The sequence below is a fragment of the Orbicella franksi genome, chromosome 2 (assembly GCF_964199315.1).
Source record: "Orbicella franksi chromosome 2, jaOrbFran1.1, whole genome shotgun sequence".
NCBI classification, from domain to species: domain Eukaryota; kingdom Metazoa; phylum Cnidaria; class Anthozoa; order Scleractinia; family Merulinidae; genus Orbicella; species Orbicella franksi.
Genome location: NC_138146.1, coordinates 27,382,494 through 27,407,104, shown reverse-complemented (window position 1 = coordinate 27,407,104; position 24,611 = coordinate 27,382,494). Strand labels below are relative to the sequence as shown.

At 37.7% G+C, this 24,611-nt stretch overlaps 1 protein-coding gene across 6 annotated transcripts; it reads left to right on the top strand.

Annotated features, from left to right (window-relative positions):
• The first annotated feature begins 1,878 nt into the window (after nucleotides 1-1,878).
• LOC145479019 (adhesion G protein-coupled receptor L3-like) lies at nucleotides 1,879-23,115 on the top strand. Of its 6 annotated transcripts, XM_081457258.1 has the most exons (25): nucleotides 1,879-2,654; nucleotides 3,419-3,603; nucleotides 8,317-8,393; nucleotides 8,485-8,530; nucleotides 9,243-9,544; nucleotides 9,894-10,029; nucleotides 10,671-10,919; nucleotides 11,821-11,858; nucleotides 12,472-12,675; nucleotides 13,417-13,603; nucleotides 13,935-14,087; nucleotides 14,297-14,387; nucleotides 14,554-14,656; nucleotides 15,031-15,083; nucleotides 15,403-15,532; nucleotides 15,634-15,737; nucleotides 17,675-17,780; nucleotides 18,361-18,511; nucleotides 19,293-19,359; nucleotides 19,451-19,517; nucleotides 20,357-20,442; nucleotides 21,118-21,244; nucleotides 21,471-21,512; nucleotides 21,914-22,033; nucleotides 22,135-23,115. In XM_081457258.1, the coding sequence occupies exons 3-25, from the start codon at nucleotides 8,343-8,345 to the stop codon at nucleotides 22,315-22,317; spliced, it is 2,796 nt and encodes a 931-aa protein (XP_081313384.1). In that variant the 5' UTR covers nucleotides 1,879-2,654; nucleotides 3,419-3,603; nucleotides 8,317-8,342; the 3' UTR covers nucleotides 22,318-23,115. The 6 variants fall into 6 exon arrangements, with proteins under 6 accessions (XP_081313384.1, XP_081313386.1, XP_081313388.1 ...); XM_081457260.1 differs by lacking the exon at nucleotides 3,419-3,603 and having other exon boundaries at nucleotides 1,879-2,619; XM_081457262.1 differs by lacking the exon at nucleotides 3,419-3,603 and having other exon boundaries at nucleotides 9,297-9,544.
• Nucleotides 23,116-24,611: the final 1,496 nt, after the last annotated feature.

Sequence of the window (24,611 nt, the reverse complement as noted above, 5' to 3'; positions counted from 1 at the left end):
AAAATATGGCATCGTCGACCCAACCGTCGATATCAAGTATTAAAGTTTATCGCTTATAACATGTATGAAATCTCATAATTCTGAATGCAACTGGTTGCGATCAGTTTCGTTGTCTTTTACACACATCGTTACCGAAATTTGACCCGTGTATTAGCCGATAAAAAACACCTGTCGATGTTTCGCCGAAGCTCACTTGTCTCGCAAAGGCGCCGCAAACCTGTGATACTGTATTTTTGTCGGTTATGTTTCAGGACAAGCGACCAGACTTACCCTGTGTTGAGAGCTTACACACCAAAGAAAAGTTGCACGAGGGAAAGTAATAAAAGCGAGAAAACATCAAACATCGAGCAAAGAATAATAAGCGTTGATAAATCCAAATAAATGAAAGTTTGTGACCACTTAGAGTACACAAACATTTCAAGTCAGAGGGTCTTCAAGTTAAGAAAAATCCTCCTTTTCCACCCGGAAAATCGCCCTTATTTTTGGGTTTTACAATTTTTTTTTCTTGTAATACCGCAGCGATGGCGTTGTGCGCATCGCGTGGCAGAACTTAATGTTATTTTTCCTTTGCTAACAACGGCGTTCTAGTTCCAGTCTTTGATCGGTCACCGCGTTCTAAAAGCCGTCGCGTCCTGAATCTTAAAGTCCCTGCCTCTTCGGGGCAGAGAAAGCATCGAAATTGGATCAACGGCATTGAATCTGAACTAGAACGAATCAAAAGGCCTTCCTTCGGTAAAAGTGTATACGAAATCATTTATAAAAACTCATCAGACTCTACAAAAAATGATTTAATTTAACATTAAGAAAGAAAACGTTTTGAAGTTGTTTTTATGTGTTATTCAAAAGAATATGATCGTCCCCAGCAAAACTGGCAAGAATGATCATTCACGCATTAAATGGACCACAACATAAGGTTATTAGAGCAGTGCATTATCTGAAAAATACAAATTTTGACACATCAAGAGTTTCTGTTTCGGTAACCAAATTCAATTTACAGAGCTATCTCGAATTTCTGAATAGTTGGAGGCACTTCAAAAGCAGAGCTTGATATAACACCTGTCGCCTTAAGGTTATATGGACCACTGCGCAGCATAAATTAATTCGAGTCAACCAATCTAGCGGGATTTTCAAGAGCTTCCTGCAGGGCTCTTTTTTATGTACTAAGCGAATGAACGTGACTTGAAATAAATTTGCCTTCCTGGCATGGTCCCACAAAGTGCAATTTTCCAGCGGGAAAGTGGAACTGGATTGTTGAAACTGACATGCTAAGACTGCTAACTGTTCACGGAAACATTGATATACATTATTCTCAAATGTACTGGTCGCCTTTAGAGTTGTTACTTAATAAGTGTATTAAGTTTAAAACCCAGCTAACGTCAGGGGCACCCAACGGATCGTTTCGGTAAATTATCTGCTCGGAAGGCCTTTAATCCCCTCTGATTTTCTTGAGAGAATTGGCACCTCGAACTTTCGTGATATGAGAAATTTAATGTCTGTTGTTTTCGGACTGTTGAAAATGTTGTTGTGGGTACCGAAAAAAGGTCAGCTATCATTTTCGGAAAGGCGATAAGACCTAAGGTTTTCGGGAAATGGACAAAAAAGCCCTAATAAATTCGAGAATACTCAAGTTCCCCTAGAATATCCGAACAGATAAAATTTTTTTAGTGCAACCTAACATTAACCTACAGAGCTTTAAAAGTACTCCAGATAGCCTAAAACAGCGTCTAACAGCATTCGAGAGAAAACGGTCGTTGGGTGCCCCTGTAACGTGCAGTTTAAATTTGAAGTTATTATGTCGTTGTTCTTTTATTCGACTTTGAATTCAATTTAAATTGGTTGCGTGTGACAGCCTACATTTGTTTGCTCTGGTGGGGAAACGTGGCCGGAATTTTGAATATGTTGACTTCGTCAATATTTTTAAATCGCCTTTACAGATAGTGTAAATGATCAAAAACTGGTAATTAATCACATTATTGATATTTTGCTGATAACAGACAAATCTGTCAACAATACTTGAGAAAGTTCAATGAAAAATTAACATATTTGCTCCATGAATCTGTTAGTAGTCTCGATGAAGGGCGAGTGGCCTTTCACTGAAAATGAAAGCAATTGTTTTAGGTTTTACTTCCTATGAAAACGCTGCAAAGTTGTACTTAGCCCAGTGAATGAAATTAACTGACTTACGAAGGACAAAATCTTATTGTTTTTAATAACAACACGTTAAGAATATCATTACAGACAGACAGTCAAATACACCGAAACGGAAAAATATGGCCCATTATTGACTTAGCGCGATAATGGGTTTTATGCCGAGGCGGGGCCTTATCTTATCTTACGGTACAAGCTGCAGAGGTAGATAGCCGTTAATGGGCTAGACACCACACGCAGAGCAAGCTTTAAATTCGTGTGCTCTGCTAACCCTCTCCCCTTTTTCTGCCAGCGCCGATCGTGATAGCTGTTTGGCAGGCCAGCGGGCAACGTAAATACGATTTTTATAGTTTTAAAGTACTGATATAAATCAGTGGCTTCAAAAAAACAAAGAGATCCTGCAATGGAATACCTTGGAAAAAATAATTGTGATTACAGACCACATATGATCCAGAAGACATACAAGTACAGGTACCACCTCGAGCTCTGCTGCTTTAACTTATCAGGTTTGTTTTAAGATCATTGCTCATTGGTGGAGGTATGTACATTGTCTTTACAGTTAATGAATGTTTCATGTTAGGTTTCACAGAAAAATCTTGCACATAAAGCTACTGATATTCTGTATTATCGTTTCTCTGAGGAACTCGAACTTCTCATCTCTAGCTCTGCAAGAATAATTCTTGGGAACATGGACTACTTCTGTGAAGTGAAGTGAAAGACTTTATTTGTATTTCTAGGTGTATGTTTTCAAAAAAATTCTTACCAGTAGTATATTGTATCAGATTGTTTTACAGATTCATCTAGTTTTACGTCGTGTTAATTTTTCATTAGACTGTTATTCATTTTTTTTTTTTGAATTAGCACGCACCAGAATGAGGATAAAAGTCTTTTATAATTTGTCTAAATCCGCGGATTTCCTGATGATTTTAAGTTTCTAATATCGCCTCAGGGATTCTCAGATGGTATGGGCTCGAAATAAAAATTATATCAGCTTATTTTCTACTGTTTAACAAATTTCATCTTTCACAATCAGAAATATACAAGCGTAGCTTTCAGGATTGCTATTTAAAACTTGTTGTTCCACGCTCTTCGTAAATGAAAGAATGATAAACTCCTTACCTATATGATGACTAAACAAAGTTCATAAGGTGGTAGAGATGACAATTAAAGACGAAATGTGAATAAATTTATTCATAAATCCAAATTTATAGAGAGGAGTTAATTGCTATTATGTTGTTTAATAACAATGACAATTGTTGATAACTTTCAGGTGAAAGTCTCCCTCTAGGTTTACTCTGAAAGCTATCCCATCAGTCTTTTGCAATTGCAAGACATGAAAACGACATACAGTACGTGACGTGCCGGCCCGGAAATAATTTTGAATATCTCCTATTTGTTACCTTAATCCTCGTCATTCGATTAGGAAAAGTCATTCTCGCCCTTCTCCAAGGCAGGGTATGTATTGGTTTAGTTTCGACCAGATTGTTAGAGGAACAACGTATTTCTTTAAGCACACTTCTTTTTATTCTAATTTGCTGCCCGTAAATTCAGAGCCGACGTAGTAAGATTTGTATGTGAACTGGCCAAAGAAAAAACTGCACATTACGAATATTCGAGGTCTACATGTTGTTTACATTGTCTCATTTTGGTATATCTATTATAGAGATCTATTTGACACTCAGAAATACTCTTAATTCCTCAGAGAAACTCTCTCAAGCCCCAAATAATTTGTCACTTTTTTCACTTCCCTCGTGTCATATAGTTCAACAAAGATTCCTATTTCATTGTGTAGTAATGCCCCGAATATGTCACTCTAGGAAAAAAGATCTAGAACGACCAAGGCTTATAATGGTGCACTTTTTGGCTTTGTTTGCAAGCATCTTTATATGAGTAGATTCAATGGAACTGAGAGCAAATTAAAAGATCGAAGAACCTGAGAAACTCTGCCCACTCCCCTTGGCGAGTTACTGCAAAACACGTATTTCTAATATGTATCAATTGGATTCAGTTAAGGCGAGTTATTGAAGTCACGGAATAATAAAGGTGACGATTTATATATATATATATATATATATATATATATATCATTTCCTGCGAACATTCTGTCGTCGTACGTCAAGCAATTGTGGAGGATCCTGGCCGTAGGCACTTGAGCTTAGCACGTTTTCGTGGACATCCACTGAAAATTGTGCAGTCAGCTGGCACACATGCGCATTAGATGCCATTTCAGAGACGCAATCCATACTGTTTTTAACCAAATATGATAAAAATAATATCATAGGATGAGCAAAAGTACACTCAAAAACAGGTTTTTCAGTAAACGATTGAAAATCAAGCAAACCACTGCGAAGATTGAAGCAGATTTCTAAATGTACTTTGATTTCAGGTTGAGGTGAACTTTTTTCAAAGTGAGAAAACTAGTGTCCAGGTCAGCGCGGTCCTAAAGCTGACTGTGTCCCTTTGATTCATTAAATCCTTCGCTCTCCATTATTTATCATTTCTGGCGATCAGTTTATCAGTTTATTTGGCTATTTATTTCTTTGTTCATTCACTTATTAGTGCATTCACTAATTAGTGCATTCGCTCATTCATTCAATTCTTTCCTTTTTTCTCTCTTTCTCTCTCTTTCAATCATTTGACCTTTCGTTCTCTCTTTTATTTCTTACTTCTTTACTTCTTTATTTGTTTATCGTATAATTTTTCCTTTCCATCGCCGGACTCTTTCCGGATTATTTCCGGATTATTTCCGCTGAGGAAAATATTAGTTATTGAACTTCTGTATATTTATTATTATAATCGATCAAATATTTTCGCTCGCGCTCGATTAGTCTGAACACGTTACTTGACTAAAACTGCCCCAGCTAAAACTGGGGAATATATTCCCCAATTTTCAAAACTGCGCGTGTTGCAAAAAATATTTGAAGGATAATAAACACAATAGCCTCCATTCGGCGCGATAATGTGCACGGATATTTGTCTTTGGACATTGTCTGTTCCTCAAAGCTCACGCTATCGGAAAACTGTTCGCTTTTCGGAACAGATGTCCACGGACAAATATCCTAGCACATTTTCGTACCAAATGGAGACTACTGCGCATATGCGCATTTGAACATTTTATGAAATTTGCGCATTACAAATGTTATTGTTATTATTATTATTATTATTGTTGTTGTTGTTGTTGTTATTATTATTATTATTATTATTTATTAAGCTCATTGACTTACTAGTGAAAATTCCGTATTAGTCTTATAAGATTACAACCGAAACAGAAAAAAAATTTAGCAATGAAATACCCCACATAATGAGAGCATTTTAATGTCATGTGTGGAAAGCTACTGGTAGTTAAGAAGATATGCTGTAGTGAAATCCCAATGACAAACATAATGTACATGCGACTATACATTACGTGCTAACCGTTTGGGTTTTGTATTGATCCGCTTCATTTACAGGGGTAAAAGAATTCGTTACATTGCTATATAACACCTTTTTATCGTGTCTTTTTATCTTTTTGTCTTTCACTTCCGTGAAAAATGAAGTGAAATGTATTGTTAGTATATTGGTCATCTTTATATATAATTTGTTCCACTAAACGTATTTGGTAACATTTGTCACTGAAATCACCAAAAGTCACGAAATCAAAAGAAGTACGGCTTGGTATTATTGAGGGGCTTCCTCGATCGTCAAAACAGAGGTAACGTCAGAAAAATAAACATATTTCTCACAAACGCCTGCCATTCAATTGTTTCTGCTAGTTGGTGGAGTAACCTTGAAGTATCGAGGTTTTTTAAGATAATAGCTGTACGGATGAAGGCATACGCGTAGCTTTCACGAGTAACCGGTAACTTTTTGGTGAGTTATCAGACTGGGTTCGACTTCTGTTTGAAGAACTGGGAATTTTTACTTTCGAGTAGCTTTTTCTCTCATTGTTTAATATATTTCTCAGTATAGAGAATATTTCTTCAGGGGTATTTTGATATCTTCATTAATGGAAAATATTGGTGTAAAGGTTTCTTTCGAGATAACGCAGATTAAATCTTGCTTCATCTGCGAGGAATAAAAAATATTAATGTGGGTGCTTAAATTTATATTCGGCGAAGGCTAAAAGTCCAAAAAGTAACTAAGTACTGATTCGCATAAGCAAACAAGTTATGTTTAGGAGATGTTAGTCATTTTTGCCGCGCAGGCCGAAGCTGTAGACAAGTGGCAAGTGCTTAAGTTGTTTTGCTAAGTATGTATGTATGGTAATCTAAATCTTTGCAGCGCAAGAAACGGACCCAGTTTACGACATCCGGAAGCCGTTCGCGTTCAATCTTTCCAATCTGATACCTGGGATAAAGTTGGCAATCTATCTCTCAAAAGCAACTCATCACGCTTTTCGGAATTATTTTGTTGTATACGTTTCTTTGACTTAGTTCGATGTTCTGAACTTCTAGATTATGGATGAAAGTTATTTGTTGCAGTGAATTCTTAATACTCAACCACTTTATGCTCTAAATGTTTCCTTTGCATAAATACTAAAATAGCATTTGGCAGGATACAGACAATTAATTACATCTGCGTTTGACATAAAATCTACTATATGCATAATGCAAAATCATATGAGCCAAGAGTGAAGTGTCGTAACACCTTTTGGTGCTAACAAGGTGAAAATCTGCGGGTGAGAGAGGTGATGGGTAAGTTCACTTATTCAGTTAGTACGAAGATCAGTGTTGCTAGCACTACAGTTTATATGCAAATGCAGTATATTTTTCATCTCTTTCTGTCAAATATAATGTTTAAGTTTGGATATGTTACGTAACTACTCGTAAAAAGCAAACACAAGGCTAGACAAGGAAAAAGACAAAATTCACTTCTAGTGTTTTCCAATGACAAATATTTGAGAATGTTCTTATTTTTTAATTATTTCTTTTAAAAACTGCCAAAACTGCCAAAAATTCAAAAGAAACGCGGTTAGGTTAACAATGACGATGCAAATATCCAATGCCTCTATTTACTCTCAAGTTGTTTATTCGTGAAATTCTGTCATGTAGTTATTGATGACTTCCAACAAAAAATACTTAGATGGCATTAAAGAAGAGTAATTTGCATATATGGTAAGCTTTTAAGCTTTAAAATTGATCAGAGAAGATTTAAATGACAGGAACTTTTACCTATGGCGTAGAGAAAAATGAAGAACAAACTTACGTTCGGTTTTATTTTTTCTCTTTTTTTTGTTTCTTCTAACAATTTCAGCAGGAAGCAGGGAGTATAATGCGTATGAAAGGCACGAATTCGAAATTTGTCATGTGCGGTTAAAAATCCATTACTTTGACATATGGATAAAAAGTGGTAACAATAGCAGTTATAAAATTTTCGCCATTTAGTTTTCTTTACGGCCTATGTCTTTGCCATTAAATTTATCTCCCGTTTACTTCGAAATAAGACAATGAAGTTTGCGGTTTTATTTCAAAAGAAAATCAATACGACCTCCACTAGATGTGAAGGAAAGTGAATTTTTTCCCGAACATATTTCCCCATCAACTGCATTGTTTAATCTTCTCAGATGCTAAGAGCCATTGTAGTCAGATCATTTTACATTAACAACTGATTTATAGTCTGGTGCGCGCTCGTTCTTATGCAATCTGATGATAAGACTGGGCTTAGTCTAGAGTATATATGTGCTTTACACGGACGTGATAGTTATCATGAATAACGAATACGTGACTCATTTCTCACTAGAATGTTTCCGCACGCAATTAATTAGATCTTAAACTGTATTACTTCCCGTTCCATTCATTCTGATTCAGAAGATCCGAGCCCTTACTTGCATCTTCAGGTTAGGTTGTTCCTCGCTTATTATTTTTGGCGAGAAACCGACTAAGTATTTTAAGGTTTAATGATGTTGATTGAGCTATGAGTCCTGTGAGTTCTTCCTCTTCATAATTCCCAAAACAGAAAGAAATTATGCTAAGATGGTTACGCAGTCTGATCCAAGAGTGTCTAATGCTTGTCGTTTCTCAGGTGAAAATTTACAAGGACATGGCCAAATCGCTAACAAAAATGTATATCCTATTGCGGAAATCTTTAAGACAAATTCTGAGGACAAAAATAGACCGCAATATGCAGGCTAATATTCCGGTAAACTATCATTAATATGATCAACCAACCGTCAGTCTTTTTCTTTTTTAGTGCTGAGGCGGAACTAAAGGAGAACGATGGGCGCACTAAAGTGGCTTATAATGTTTATTTTTGCAACAAATTGGAGTGTAAGATGGCTTTGTTTTGACATTTAAGCCAAATGGTCAGTTTTTAACCATGCAAAAAACAGTTTTAAGAGTCAATGGTTTCTTTCTGCAGGAAGAAGAGGCAGTATGTAAACAAGGAGCGACGCCACAGCCTGGAGGTAAAGTAATTTGCTGCAGGGCAAAAAGAAACAATAAAAGGTGTAGAAATAATAAATCCAAGCGTCTTGGTAAATTAATTTTAAACCTCAGACGCAGGAAAAAAACTTTTTTAAAGAATCACGTTCCAAATCCGAGTACAAAAAATATTGTTGGCTACGAGTTCACTGCAAATAAGAAATCATAAATTACACACTTATGAAACAGACGTGGTATACATGTTTTAGACACTGGCATAGTTTCAATTCGTCAACAAGCGATAAACATTTAAGAACATACGTTTCGCCTCGGATTCGGCGTTGGAGGAAAGAATTATTACTGAAACATTGCTCATTACTTAATATTAATATCATCCATGCTTCTTCAATAACTTTTAAACATTTTTTCAAAGCGTATTCGTGCTGATGTCGAGTTGTTGAAAGCTTTTATGAAAGATATCGCGAAGAACACCATTTTTTTTTCTTTTTTTGCAGTCAATATATCACAGTCACTTGCAAAACTATCAGAAACTAAGACACTTTAGCAAGCCTTTGATACTCCGAAAGTTATCAATTAAAAGTTTAGCTGTAGTCATGTTCGATTTTCCCATGCTTGGGCTTGTGGTTATACGTAAGTCACTGCTTTCCTCACTAACTTGTGCTTTCGCATACACTTCATGGTGTGGTCCATAAAAAGTTCATTACACTAAGACATTAGAGCTTCTCTGTTTTACAGATCTTTATGCTTGTAAGTCAAACCCCTTAACAACAAACAGTTCCGTCATATTAGATGAAGTCACGTCAGTTGTTGCTAAAGGAAGAGGAAGTTTCCAAAGACGTATTGTTCTCGACACAACTTTGTGCCCTTCACGTTCGTCTTCAAACCAATATCTTGAGATAAAGTTGAAATATTTTTACGATGTGTGCGCGGTCACCACGTGGACGGACATTTCAAGACTTACAGACACAAACTTCAAGATTAAAGTTTCTTATAATGGACACTTCTGGGACTACTACCGTGAGATGGGAAAAGTGAAGGTAATTGTTTTTTTGTAATGTTTATAGTTCGTTCCTACTGGTCAGAATGCCTGTCTTCAGAGTAGGTGGATATAGTGAGTTCACTTCTCTGTCTTCTTTGACGATAAACAACAAGTACTATACCGCTCCCCCCCCCCCCCCCCCCCGCCCCCTGCCCGCCTTCAACTTAAAGAATTATCATCTAAATGAAAATTGAATGAAATGATTTTGATTCAGTCTTTCTACGAATTATGCAAACCGCTCGCCACCGAGTTTTTCTCCTTCCGACCCCTTTTAAATTGTATTATATATGGTGTAAGGCTGTCGGCCCTACAGTGAATAACTTACAAAATCTTTCCTCATATTTCAGGTGTTTCAAGAAGCTGGGAACAAATGTAACATATCTTTACACCATCTCCATCTGACAACAAAGTATATTCGTTTCTATCCTGTGAAATGGGATAAGGGGAGTTGTCTTCAGTTCAACATACAAGGAAATATTGCTTGTAAGTTTTGTGTTATGTTAACATAGAGAGCTTCTTTTAAAATATTTTAATGTAAATTTCATTGCCGTTCTAAGGCAATTGGTTAAAGTTTTTTCGCTGTTAGTGGATAGACCTCATTGACCAAGATTGGAAAAGACTAAAAATTACAAGACGTGCAGAATTTTTCAACAACATATTCTTAAGCATACAGTGATATTTCCTCCCAACAGAGGTTGTAAGTTTTGAAACATTGTCCAACACAAGGTTCGAACTGTAAATAGCATTTATGTGCTCTTCCTGGTTGTAGGGTTATCTTTTATTTAAAAGCATAGCCAATGGCGTGTCGAAATGACGACATAGTCATGCTTCTCGGCGTCCTTTGTACTGCAAAAAATATTCGACACTGGATGCGATGGTAAGCATTTTTATTCCAATACTGGAGCGTAGTTTTCTCAATAATGATGCAAGGTTGATTGCAAAGATGTTCCTTGCGGCTGCTTTGTAAGCTCGGAAACAGCTTGATGTCACAGAATCAGTTAGAATACTGTTTAAGCTACGCGGTGGGAGAAAATATTGCATTCAAATTTGTCTTAGTCCTGGAGGTCTAGTAGACTTTTGAAAAAAAGATTGTTTATATTAACGTTTGTTTCTCCGTATAACAGCATGCAAAAGCTCAGAAAGGCGACTGGATCTGTGGTGTAGGAATGGACCACTTCGTAACAATGTGTCCAACGCAAGATGTTCCGGTGACCTTAGAGCCAGATTTGACAGGGGCAAAAGTTCACCAATCAAGCTGTGGCGATGTTATTATGAATCAGCCCTGAAGTCAGATTTTAGCGGCTACAATGACACACTGAAAAGCTCTTGCTACGTACTCAGGCATTTTCAGCTGCAACAAGTATCAAAAACTTGTAAGAATTCTTCTTAACGTTAACATATATGATATCAGCTTTTCAGAATAGTTTTTTGTTTTGTTTTTGCTTTTCTGTTTGCCTATTTCTTTGTTTGGTTGCTTTTTCAGTCGTTCTCTAAATATAAGATCCAACGTTAAGACTGCAAGTCTTCCTATATGCGACCGACGAGAATGGCAATGTCAACAATCACATTGCTTAACATTTATTTCACACCACAGATTGCATTTGCTTTGACTAGGACTTTGCTCAAGGCTTCACCTACAGCACAAACAATTTTCTGAACGATTGACTCTGGAAACCGAGAACATACACCTCTTAAGAGATCTCAACAACTACCAGCAACTTATATACTAAAAGAGAACCGGCTTATGACTCACTAACTGACCAATTAGTTTCAACGGACCAAACTTATAGCATCATCAACTGACAGGCACATTTCACTTTACTCTGAACATGGCTTACGCTTAGGTTTCGAAACGTCAGTCAACAACAACAATTCCTTTCAGAACTGCCCTCACCCTATCGATCACACGACACGAATTGAGTTCTATCTCGAATAACGAGAGTTGACTGGCAATATCCTTTGAGATGATCTGGATCTTGTATTCTTGTAAACCTTACTATTTTGTTTTGTTGTTATTTTGTTTAAACGTCGTCTTCTTTGTTTCACCAGGAGACTTTAAACAGTCGTTTCTTTGTTTTTTTCTCAATTGTTAATTTGATGCTCGTCAAAACCTGATGTTCAAATACCCTCTGTTGTGGTAAATAAATTATAGATTCACGAATGTTTATAGGCTCACAATAAAACATCTCAAGGGAAAAATAAGGAGTTATTGTTCTATTCTAAGTAAATGCTTTTATGGTGAATTTAACTGCACTTTTTCATGCATTTTCCTAGGTACAAAGACCTCCTCCAGGACAATCGAGTGTTGTTCGGTAAGTGACTAAATCAGAAAGTCGATCAAAACGGAATGTTTTTAGGAGTTTTGACTGAAAGATGATCAGGTATTCCAACGAAGAAACCAAGAAAGCACAAATTGCCAATAACATTTTTATTATCACCATGCTGCGAAAAAGAAAACAAGGGAAGGGAATTTTGATCTGAGACTTTCGTGCTTTAGCTATAGCGCTGTGTGTCACTGACAACCGAAAAAAATATCAGAAGTGATTGCATACCACATGTAGGCAGGAACTGTGTTCGTCATGCGGAGAACCCCAGAGTCGTGGTAACATTTTTGAATTTTAAAGATTTTTCAAAACTGGCCGATACTTCAAGAATATTATCTGGCCAGAGCCTGTTAAGACGCGCGCTGGGATTATCTAAATAGTTTTGGCGGTATTTTTCCTGAGAGTAGTGAGTAATGGGTTTTCAGCAGAGAAACCTTCCACTATATTCTCCCAGTACGACCCTCGTACCCAGTTGATAACTAATTACCAAGAGTTCTTACTTATCACAATTTTAAGCAAGGAAAAGTAAAATTGTCTCAGTAGTGTTTAACACCTCACCAATAATATAACGTAATTGCACATGTACGGTATTTGCTTGCAGCCTGCACAGCGAGAAAATGAAAGAGAAGAGAAGCTGAATATCTCAGAGTACATAGCAGACTTTTCTCAGTTGACAAACGCTTACGAAACAACAGCTCAAATGTCTTCAGAGGACATTCTCGACGTAGTGCGGCTTCTTGAGAATGTGACACCAAACGAGCTCTTAAGGAATGCTACTCAACAAAACAGAGACCTGTTTGCCAAGGTATATAGATTCAAAAAAGGACATTGATATTCCACGACTAAGCGTCGCCATTTAATCGCCATTTGATGAAATAGAAACGAAATAACCATCTTCGAAAATAAAAACTGTCTTGGGGAGCGAGCGGGGTGGCTTAAGGCTGGTTTTCAATACTAGCGTCGGAGCCGTGGTCGGAGTCATATTCAACAACAACACAAACATTTATTGCTTATATTGCGCTTTTTCCATAAAAATAGTCAAAAGCGCATTACAATTGCATAAGCGTAGAGCGATACGATCTAGTGAAATACACACCAGATCTTAAAAGCAAAACACCGATCCTGCTTATGATTCCGTCGCTTATGATTCAGTGAAAACTACATTGACAGTGTCGGAAGTAGAAGCGGAAGAAAAAACCAATCACAATGCTCGATTCCAGGCCTTGTAAATTGTAGTTGATTCTTGCACTTCTACTTCCGACTCCGACAATCTAGTTTTCAAGAGATCATAAGCGACGGAGTCGCACACGGAATCGGAAGAAATGGAAACATTCTGATTCTTCCGACTCCGATTCCGTCGAGCTTATGACTCCGCTTATGACTCCGATTTTCGATTTTCACTGGATCGGAAGCCCTCTTACGACTAGTGAAAACCAGCCTTTAAAAGCGATAAACCGATTTTTTTTAATTCTTCAATAATGACGATGTGCACTATTATTCCACCTTAGTGTTTTCAAATTTCTTGTTTTATTTTCCTTTTTGGTAGACATATCTAGGGCTCTCAAGCACATTATTTAACGAAACCAATATTCCAACCTGGAGAAATCTTCAGAATTCTACAACTTTGAGTAGGCTATTGAAGGTAGTAGAGGAATTTGGTGTAGCATTTACCAAGTATCTGGATTGTGACAATGAAACGGAAAATAAAAGGACATTTTCCTTCTCGAACATCAGTAAGTAATTTTGTAATTACGTTAATTGTCAATAATCTTCACTTTTAGCTTCAAACTGAAACCCATGGATTTGTCATTATACATCACTCATAAATAAATAGAGAGCCTTCAATAAAGCGAATGACTCTCTAGATAAATTGTTTGATTTCCACGTTTAACAATGATTTCTACAAGTTGTTCACTGGTTATCATTTGATTTACTATCAGAACGCTAAAATGAAAAAGGCGCAAATATATGAATATATAAATACTAAAAAGAACTGAAACATAAAGATGGAACAATTGCTAAGTAAGAAAATCATTTGACATGAATTAATTTCTCGTTTTGCAGAATTTATTGCCAAGTCATGTGTCGACAAGAGATCCTTTCCAATAACGTTGTCTTCCATTCAAGGATGCAACTCAGACAATGATTCATCCTACTCTTGTAACGCATCAAGCAACGTTATGGACAGTGCTATAATTCCTGAATCGTTATTGGACGGTAAGCTTCATAAAAAATATCGCTCAACTTCCAGAAGGAAAACAATTCGACATGGGTTAACGTAATCAGCGCGTGTTAGTTTCATATCGTAAGAATACATGTAGGGAATAACTTACCATTTCCTACTGTACGTTATCTAAAAAGGTCATTAAAGCACTTAATTGATACTTATTGCAGTGGTCCTGAACTTATTTCCCTTGTATACACAGAAAATCAGCGATGGCAATTGTCATTTGTTTCATACAAAAACGCGCACAGGATATTTGCTGTTGATTCAACCAAGGGAAACGTCAAGCTAGAGTAAGAAGTACTTCTCAAGTTCATAATGTTGATGTTGTTGTTGTTGTTTTGTTGTTGTTATTGTTTGTTTGTTTGTTTGTTTGTTTTTTTTTTTTGGTACTGCTGCTGCTGTTACACAGTGGTGGCCTGACGTTGTTGACTGAATGCATTTTTTTCCTGTGTGTAGGACTGTCAAGGTGGACAGCCGCGTTATGTCGTTGACTGTGAAACCTGATGGGTTAATTTCTAACGAAAACCCTGTTGTCTTGACTTTTAAGCCATTTTCACGGGTAAGTAAAAAACGTACATTTTGCACTCAAATGTTTTACACTTGGAGTGCTTTAATATAATTATTAAGGTGACATAATTGAAAATTTCTATTTCTAACAAATTTCTACTACAAGAGTGACCCAATATAAGCGATGTACCTTTAGACCTGGAATGGGTTTTGGATATTAGCAAAAACGAGATCTCATTGGCGAAGAAGCTTCAAGTTACAAGCAAGCTAGTGTTAAAAAAAAAAAAAGCAAGAGGCGTTTTGATAAAAATTGTTAATCGAAGTGGGCTCAAAATTTTTTCATTGATGAGCCATATTATTTGCTTAAAGGTCAGAAACATAGCGGGAGATCAACACTGCACATGACTACAATTTTTTTCTCTACAGAAGCCAGGAAGAGTGAAAAATTTTCACTGTGGATTTTGGAACTTTAGTATTGAGTAAGTTTTAACGTTATGGAAATACACCAGGCATGTAACAAAAAATAGTTTTATCAAGACCTTTAATTCCATTCAGTGATTATTTTTGTCGCTTCTGTTCACAATACATCTTATAGAATCCATGCATATCACAGGCCACAAGATTGACATGAGAGACCTGGTCATCTCAGCGAGATAATGCCTGACCTTCATGCAGCCGAATTATTCAATGAATGCTATGAGGTTTCTCAGTATGAGGATTCTATGCAGCAAGAATTAATTCCATTTATTTTGAATCCCTGACTGTAAATCTTTCCCTGACTCTAAATCTATTTTTTAGTGAGACACCAAACGGAGCCTGGTCAACTGACGGATGTATTGTGCTGTCAACCAACACGTCACAAGTTACGTGTCAGTGTACACATCTGACCAACTTTGCTTTACTTGTTCAAGTGAATCCAGACTATCAAGTGAGTGTAGTACTTTTGAGCAGTATTGCTATTTTTTTTTACAACCCCTGCTTTAATTTTCAGCAGAGAAGGCTTATGTTTTTCATGATACTTTACCACAGACCCAAGGGATACACAAACATGTTCTGAAATGGATGACCTACCTGGGATGTTCGCTGTCATTGGCTGCAGAGATACTCTGCTTGTTGGCATTCATCCTGTTGGCGTAAGTAATCAGAAATAAAAGTTGCCATAATGATTATAATCTCAATCTCAGATAATGCATTTGCATTTTAAGAGTTTCAACTAAGATTTCATGAATGAAAGAAAACGCAGCTTTTTGAGACAAATGTGCAAACGATAGCCTAAACAAAATGTTGAAAATTCCGGTGGAAATGGGGGCAGCTTGTGTCACTTTGTGCTTGAAGCTATTTCGCCGAAAGGAAGCAACCCTTGACCTTCTGTCAGAAAAAAAATGGCTGAAAACAGCACATTTGGTGAGCTTTTTACCAAAGAAATTCAGGAAATAATGAAAAATGTCATCCCAAATACTACAAAAAGCCACAGCACGTCACATTATCAACTCAGCTTCGTACTGTTTGATGAGAAACATGTAAGCTTGCACATGTACAACAAAGGCAACTGAATGGCGAAGCCGAAGGTAAACAGCAAAGAAGAAAGGGAAAATGGATTTTCGGCATAAAATTAAGCTATATAGCAGATTCATCAAATTCTGTTACCTTGTATTTGGGTCTTGCCCTTTTATGCTGTAATGGCATCTGTTAACTTGATCTATTCAGAGATTTGTATCGTTTCAACACTGAGCTGATGTTTCAACAAGTAAACCCTTGCTTCATTTGAAATATTTTTCAGCAACCCTTTTACTTCAGATCTTCGTGTAAAACTGTCTTCGTTTGTAACATTTTCCCACCGTGTTGAAGACTTTCGAGGAGTTTGTGCGAATAATAATTCGGAAGAAAACTCTTTCTTGCTCGCCTTCAATCTCCCACGTTTCATTGATGAACTCAAGTGTACACCGCGTCCACACTTTGGCGCCTTTTCATACGATTACTTCATGTAGACCAAACTGAGATGTCCGTATCTATTTTTTATTACTTCGTATGAAACTCGGGCGTATAGAGTAACTGTTGAATGCGCCGACGAGTTCTTGTACCACGGTAAAAGTTCAATTTATAATTACTCAAATTTCGACCTCATAGATGACTATTCAAAGTTTTTGAGATGAGTACGATGACAAATGAAATTTCAAATTTCAAAATTGCACTCACACTGCAATAAGGCTTGAAGTCAATTTCGTCTGAAACCGTATTGAAGTGGATTGTATCTTCTCTCGTTTACCTGTGTCACTTCTTTTGCTCGTTTGGTGTGGCGATGATTCCGATGAATAGTTGTTGAAATGGAAGGAAATAAAACTTGCCGTGCAACCGCTTGCGCATGAATCGACTGAAAATGAGTGGGCTTGTTCCGCGCACGCTGAGAGTGCATGCATGCAGTTAGTTGTAATTGGCACAGAGGAGTTTTACAACAAACAACCCAGTAAAAGGCCCTACTGAAAGAATGTGTGATGCGTTTTCGTTCATTGCAATATCACGCACGATTGAAAAGTTATTTCACAGCATCTGTGCCCTTATTTGTATTCTCGTGAGTGACTAAAGGAGAAATGAGCTGTCTTTGTACGTAGTCTTTTCGGTTTCTTAGATTAAAGGGCGGGGAAAGCAAAACCTGACACAAACAGTGACATAGCGATGCCAGGCAATTCTTCCAATCAATCAAGTGTCAAGAATGGCGTTAACAAAAATTTGTCATCACCACAAAAACTTTTCACGATCACAGAGCTGTCCGAGCGAATACTTAATGGTCATCCTGATTATGATTTTCTGTAGCTGTCAGGTACCCGTTACCGCTGCGTCAATGTCTTCTTTTAGAGCCAGTTGCTTCTCCCATCCCCACCCCTCTGAGAGCCAGATCCAATGAAAAGAGCAGACATACTACCTTTTCCTTAAAATGCACTGAGATACCGCAGTCAGTGGTGGGATATAGATGAACCACTAGGTTCTTTGCCCCACCCACTAGGACAACAAGCATGGATTAAAGTGCTAAGTTAAACGAGAAAGCTATTCAGTAATTCTTCAATTGTTTCAGGAAAGTTAAGGAAACTAGAGTTAAAATCCATATCAACTTAGTTGGATGCCTTGCAGTTGGTCATCTAGTATTTCTAATTGGAGTGGAAAATGCAGCTGGTCACAAGGTAAAAGACCGATTGTTGTCTCATCCTAGTCAGCTGCGAACAGAAGAGTGAAATCTTATGTAACTGCTGGCTTGTACTTTTTCATGATTTTTCGTCTATTACTAACACCGAGTTCAATGCTGGTGATCTTTTTGTCCAAAGACTTTGAAAACGCTGAAGTAGCATGCAGCCAGTAGTAGCATGAAAGCAAACTGATCGCGCCAGTTTTAATGTTGCCCACCAGAAATAAAATTTCCTAGAATAGGAAAGCGTCAGTATACGTTTAACAAAGGACGATTGGGGAGATGGGGAGGAAGAAGGTCTTCCATCAAGAAAGTACTACCGTGAAACCGTTCAAATAAATAATACTTGGTTCAAACGTGTCCTCCACACTTTCCACAACTGTTTCTTTTCCTCGAGCTAATAATGTTCAATGAATGAATGAATGAATGAATGAATGAATGAATGAATGAATGAATGAATGAATGAATGAATGAATGAATGAAGGAATAAATGAATGAATGAATAGAACCACATCCCTCGAAAATTATTTATTTCTGAGATTTTCTGGTGCATTAACATGTTGAGTTTCTCTTTGCAGATGATATGTAGCATTGTTGCAGTTAGCATTCATTTCTTTTTCCTGGCCTCTTTCATGTGGATGCTGGTGGAAGGAATTCATCTCCTATCGAGAGTGAAAACGGTTTTCAAACCAATAAACAAATTACGAGTAGCTTATGCTTTAGCGTATGGTAAGAGACTTTTAATAAATCGAATCTGAAATTCAATAAATCTTGATTACATGAGAATTAAGATTGAAACAAAATAGAAGCTTTTTTAAGGGGCGAGGATAAAGTAAATTCCATACACTGTTTAGAGTGGTTTTCATTAGAGTGTCGAAAATTAATTGGTTTTGCATCAACTACGCAACACGATTGGCTTAAAAAACTTTTTCATCCAATCAGAGGTAAAACCAAAACCAACTGTGATTCACTCGCACTTGTTTTCCTGCGCTTTGCATCGTTACATTTAATTACTTCGAGGTTTGATTGGTTTACTGGATTGTCTGTGTCCTTTGTGATTGGCGAGAGTGATTACGACACCCAATTAAAAACTGCTCTAAGAAGCATAAGACATATTTCTTTGAAGTCCTGCGTAGATGAACACGCTAATCGACGCTTCCATGCATTTTGTTTCACCGTTCGAGACAAAACTGGTGATTTATTCAATTGCAATAACATACAAGAAAGGTAGTACCTTTCCTGCGGTGATTTTAGCGAAATTGTTGATAATTAATGAAAGAGCCCAACCGTGTACGTCACGATTTCCAGTTGTACCAAGTGAAAGGATCCTTGCTTCACAGCCGTACTTTGGTCGCTCTTTTCGGGTTGCAAAGAGAGCTTACACTTATGTTACAAAGCATGTTATTGTGAGCGATTCGTTGAACCACCGAGAAACAGCGCTATTATGTGTCATCATTGATGGAAACATGATTGACATACATAACAAGTTTCTTTCCCATTTTTTCCTTAGGTCTACCATTGGTCATAGTTGGAAGTACTTTTGCGGCGATGTTCAACGAGTATGGAACCCTGAAACAGTAAGATATGCGTTTCTTATGAATAACGGTAATGCCATAGGTACCTTTTCTCCAAGAAGTGGAGTTGATTCTTGCCTTCCTTTTCTTGCAGTTGCTGGCTATCCGTATCATCTGGTACAATATGGTCGTTCATTGGCCCTGTTAGTGCTATTGTCTCGGTTGGTGCTTTATCTTCCTTTTGTGTGAATTCCTTTAAAATATGTTTTGAAGGCCCCATCGGTAATCAAGATGTAGTTCCTCCTCAGACTATTCAGTTTGCTGTAAATTTATCATATTTGATATATACGTATATTTTTATTTGCGATAAAAATAACTTATCATCATAGCCTCCTCACTACGGAAAATAATAAGCGGAATGAATAGACACCTGGCCCCAGTTGTTCAAAGGGTGTATAACGCTATCTAGCGGATGAATCGTTATCCAGTGGATAGCGTAGTTTGTCTTGTCAACACTCATCCACTGGATAGAGATTTATCCGCTGGATAGCGTTATAAACCCTTCGAACAACTGGCCCCTGTCACAGTGATTTGTTTCTTTTGAGAAAAGATGTATGTAATGTATCCAGGTTCTTATATTAAGAGTGGGGTTGTGGGGAAAGTTGCTTCTCTCTTAAAGTGACAATCGAGATAGCAATAAAGAACAGACATACAATCTTATATTTCGTTACCCATTTTCTGTTGTTGTATCACAATCTTAGTGCTTGAAACAGACTAATATTGCATCTGATGAACTGAGTCGCTACCCACCGCAGTTGAGCGTGTTACACCTATCAAAGCCATCCAGACTTGAGAACAGTGGCCAACTTGAGTCCAATTTCTGTCCTTCGATAACCCTTTTTACATAAAGCTAACCTGGTTATGAATGTAGCAGATTTTGGTGTCCATATTAGGTTAACACTGCTGTTATCACGTTGGTCTTATGATAGATTCGCGCAGTTAAGAATCGGTATTTGAATTCACGTTAAAGTGAAGTTGTAACTCTCCTATCTCTTCACAGGTGAACATAATCGTACTGGCATTTGTTCTGCACAGATTGACGAAGACGAGAATATTTTCGAAACATAGCGATTGGAAAAAAATACGGTTTGTATATGCGATCTCTTTTAATTGGCAAATGTTCAAATCAGGATGGAATTTTTAACTTGTGATGAAGCATAGAGAAAATGGCAAAAGGAATCACCCTTGGCTGAAGGATTAATTATGAATTTCTTTTGTTTTATTCTCCTAAGCCTCGGAACACCTTTAGAATCATAATATCTTTAAACTTGCGTATTAGAGTAATAAAGAAGTGGTATGTTTCTAATCTCGGACATCTATATATGCCCAAGCATTCAAATGGTGTTAAGACGTGTGTCGGTATTGGTACGAACGGCAGCGCAACGTGGAGAGAGAAGCCATGTATGGCATCAGGAGCTGATGGTACTAGATTCCACCCAGCTGACCATCATTGCCCACCACTCATTTACTGAAGAACTGAGTTGTGCATTGTTGCTACCAAGCTGCCCTGTCAATCGCCACAGCTTTTTTTCCAGACCCAGTTCTTCATCTCCTTCTCTACAGTCTTCGGTCACAATTTACGTTGACGACCTTTCTTCTATGGCCTCTTTTGTTCTGTCCTTTCTTTTTCTTATCTTTTCTGTATTTTTTTTTTTTAGTTCACACATGCAATGCAATCTTCAACAAAGCCCAAACAAAAAAATGTACACAAGTATAACTACAAGTTTAGATCATCATGTAACATTTGTTATTCCTCCTCAGAGTTACTGTTCGCGCCTCGTTATTGATGGTACCTCTGCTTGGGCTGAGTTGGTTCTTTGGACTTTTGGCCGTCAATCAGGACACAATAGTGTTTCAATATCTCTTTGTTGGATTGAACTCACTTCAAGTAAGTTTGAAATATTTGGTAGCTCGGTAAGAGAACCTGGTGGAACTCAAAGTATTTTACGAACCAGGGTTTATTGATCTACATGGCCAGTTTTCGTGGTTTTACCCAACTCACTCTAGTATACGTACATGCTGTCTGTATTACCCTGCAAAGCATTTTTGTTTGTTTGTTGTACGATGTCGCAGTTATTTTTAACCATACCTTTCTCTTTCTCTTTTTATCGTAGGGAGTGTTTCTCTTTTTTTCCCAATGTGTCGTTCACGAAGAGGTATTTACGTTAGATTACAATGTAACCCCGATGTAACTGAGCTAGGTACAAACCTCTGAATGTAGAAAGTCAATGAAACACGATATATATGTTTCCGGCAACCGTGCTCAAAGGACCTTTGTTCTTTCCCTCTTGCCACTATGAGGGAAGAACTGAAAAGATGATAAAGGGTTCTGAAAGAGGAAATGCAGCGTATTTCCTCCACGAATCAGCATTGGGTCGGTAAAAAATGTATTTACTCAACTAACTTAAGTGCTTCTTGGCGTAACGTCGATTCACCTTCTTCATCTGAGTTTTGGTACTTGACGTGTAGAATATAATATGATTGCTCTCATGCCAACCTCTAAATTAAAGAGATTATAGTGTACAAACGTGTTTATAAGTATCATTTGACATTTTAGGTCAAGGCCGGCTTCAGAAATATCTTGAGAAGGAGACGAATTACCCAGCAAGTGACCAGAATAGTCAGCAAGGCTCGGTCGAACGCCCAAACGCCAGAAGACCACCAAAAACCACACAGAGTAAGAACACAACCTTTGTTTCAAGAATTGCATAATTGACAATAGCAGAAAACATCTCTCGGTACTCAAAATGTATTTCCCTTTGTCTATATTTGTCACAGCTCTCGCCGAAAGAAGCTTTTTCAGTACTCGGGACTACAGTGGTTGATCACCGTATCAAAGTAGTACAAACTGTTCGTTTGACTAAAGTCACCCAGAAATCCCAAGATAATAACGGTGCGGTCAACAAAGTTTACCAACCGGAATTTCCGTCGAAAGTCGCTTGGGGAAAAACATCATTATAAACCTAGAACACAAAATACCTCACGAAGAATAAAAATTATTGGATTATTATAGACAACGATATTTAGTTAACGAAACAGGCAAGGACAAGAATGGAGTTGGGCGCCAGTTTCTTCAGTTCTTATTGGTTTAATATTACTTTAGACTGCGTAGGATTTTCTTCAGTTCTTAGGAATGGACCATCATTTTTTTGACGGGGGGAGGGTGAGTTGGAGAACACTTCTTTTCCTTTTTTTAATTTAATTTAATTTTTTTTTATTTTAATAAAGAACATTTCTGGCTACGAACTCTTTTGGAGTGTCAGATCCTGCTAGAATTTTTTTCGTGGCTCCTTTTGCACGATCAGTTTGTCACTTTTCATTCGCAAGACCCTCCTCAAGAAAAATGATGGTCCATCCCTTGTTGACTGTCATTTTAACGTGCAGTCACGACAACAGAGCTGAGGTAAACGCAAGTGCTATAAGCAAAAGCCTCTCAACTCTCTTTCAAGCCTTAGTCTCGTTGTGACAATCGCGTTGCGGCTTCACCGAACCTGGTAACTAGCTAGATTTTGTCTAGAAAGCTATTTTTTTACTACCGTTTTTTATTACTAACTGGAAACATTTGTTTCCATTTAAAAGTATTTTCAGTAAAATAGCAGCACGGCTATATGCATAAGCCTACTAAGGGAAGAACTAGGGACATTTCACTTAGGTGTTCATAACAGCGCACCCAAAATAGGCAAGGATGAAACAGTTGGTTTCTGATCAAACGTTTCGAAGAAATCGGCAAAGATGAGTCACCGGGCCAACTGCAACACAAATCGGCAGTTGTGCCGACGACAAAAAGAGAAACAGAATAAAATATAAATCGAGGAATAAGTATGCCTTGTACATTTTCACAGATATGTTTAATTATAAATAAAATAAATAAATAAATTACAAATTTACAGAGGAGGCCACATCAACCTTAGCTGGTTTTCATGGTCGAATCCTATCCTGATCGAATTGAAATTTGTTGGTTTTTGTGGGGGGAGGAACTTCAACTTCAACTTCAACTTCAACTTCAACTTCAACTTCAACTTCACTTTATTTTGCACTTACAGTTTTGAAATTACAATATTAGCATAAAAAAAGAAAAAAAGATACATATATAACAATTAAAGGTGACAATGGTCTATAGTTTGTGCATGGAGGCTAATAGAACCGCGAGGTTATCGAGTTACAGAACCCCGAGAACCCGGAGAAAAACCCTCGGAGCAAGGCGAGAACCAACAACAAACTCGACCCACGTGTGGCTCCGTGCCGGAATCGAACCCAGGCCACATTGGTACGGAGCGATCTCACTACTGCGCCATCCCTGCTCCCCATTCTCGCCCTAATATCATAGCGGAGCACCATAACTTGAGGAACAGAACCACATGCATGCATGCATAGAAACAGAAACCCATATGCAACTCTTGTCTCATGGTTCAAATGACTAGCGCCATGGATTGTGGGCGCGTGCGCCCAACGACGACGACGTCGCCCAACATGACGGCCATACTCCAGCTAATACCAACAAGTCTTGGTTTACAGCGTACGTCTTTGATATTTGACATCCATGTTATGGTCAATTAACACCTGTCAAAACAAGGTATCCGCTGACCAGTATCGCGTGACCATATCGCGGGCTCAGGTTTAAAGCTCATTGAGATCGTGTGTTTTTTTAAAGTTGACCCCTGATCAAATACTTGTTCTCGATTGGATCTAGGGCTCATGTCAGTTTAATTTGTAGTAATCAGGGCCGGGTTGTTCGGAAATTGGGTTAATGCTAACCTAGGATAAAAAGTTAACCGAAGTATAAATTCGTGTTCTATACAAGTGCTTTTCACTACTTTAGGGTCAGGGCTCCTGGTGTAGTTTGACATTATTTAAAATCAAAACAGAAGGCCAATAATATAAACAGAAAACCTCTACGCAAAGTTACAAAACTCAAATCAAAATTCTCGCTTATCCTGGGTTAGCTTAATCGGGTTTTGAGCAAAGCGGACCAGGCTAAATCTGTATATTACAGTTAGATGCAGAAGCATAGGTGATATGCTTCTGTTAGATGTGATTGGTTCAATTTAAACAGTAACTCATTCTTGCGTTAAAGGTCCTGCTGGATACGAGCAGTAGTACGTCAAATGAAAGGTGGCCTGTAATCTGCGTAGCAGTCGGTTCAGTTGGAGTTGAACAACAAAGTAATCTTCATCAAAGAATTTATCGTGCTCTTCTTTGTTGGTCTGGCTCCCCGGAATCGAATGCTACGCAGGGTTCTGCATCACCAAATTGGA

Bases quoted from the DNA above. Each gene is read 5' to 3' on its own strand.
- LOC145479019 (XM_081457260.1), top strand. From the start codon at position 8,343: ATGGGCGCACTAAAGTGGCTTATAATGTTTATTTTTGCAACAAATTGG. The intron at 8,394-8,484 runs GTAAGATGGCTT...TTCTTTCTGCAG, and splicing joins TTTTTGCAACAAATTGGAGT to GAAGAAGAGGCAGTATGTAA. The intron at 9,545-9,893 runs GTAATTGTTTTT...CTCATATTTCAG, and splicing joins GTGAGATGGGAAAAGTGAAG to GTGTTTCAAGAAGCTGGGAA.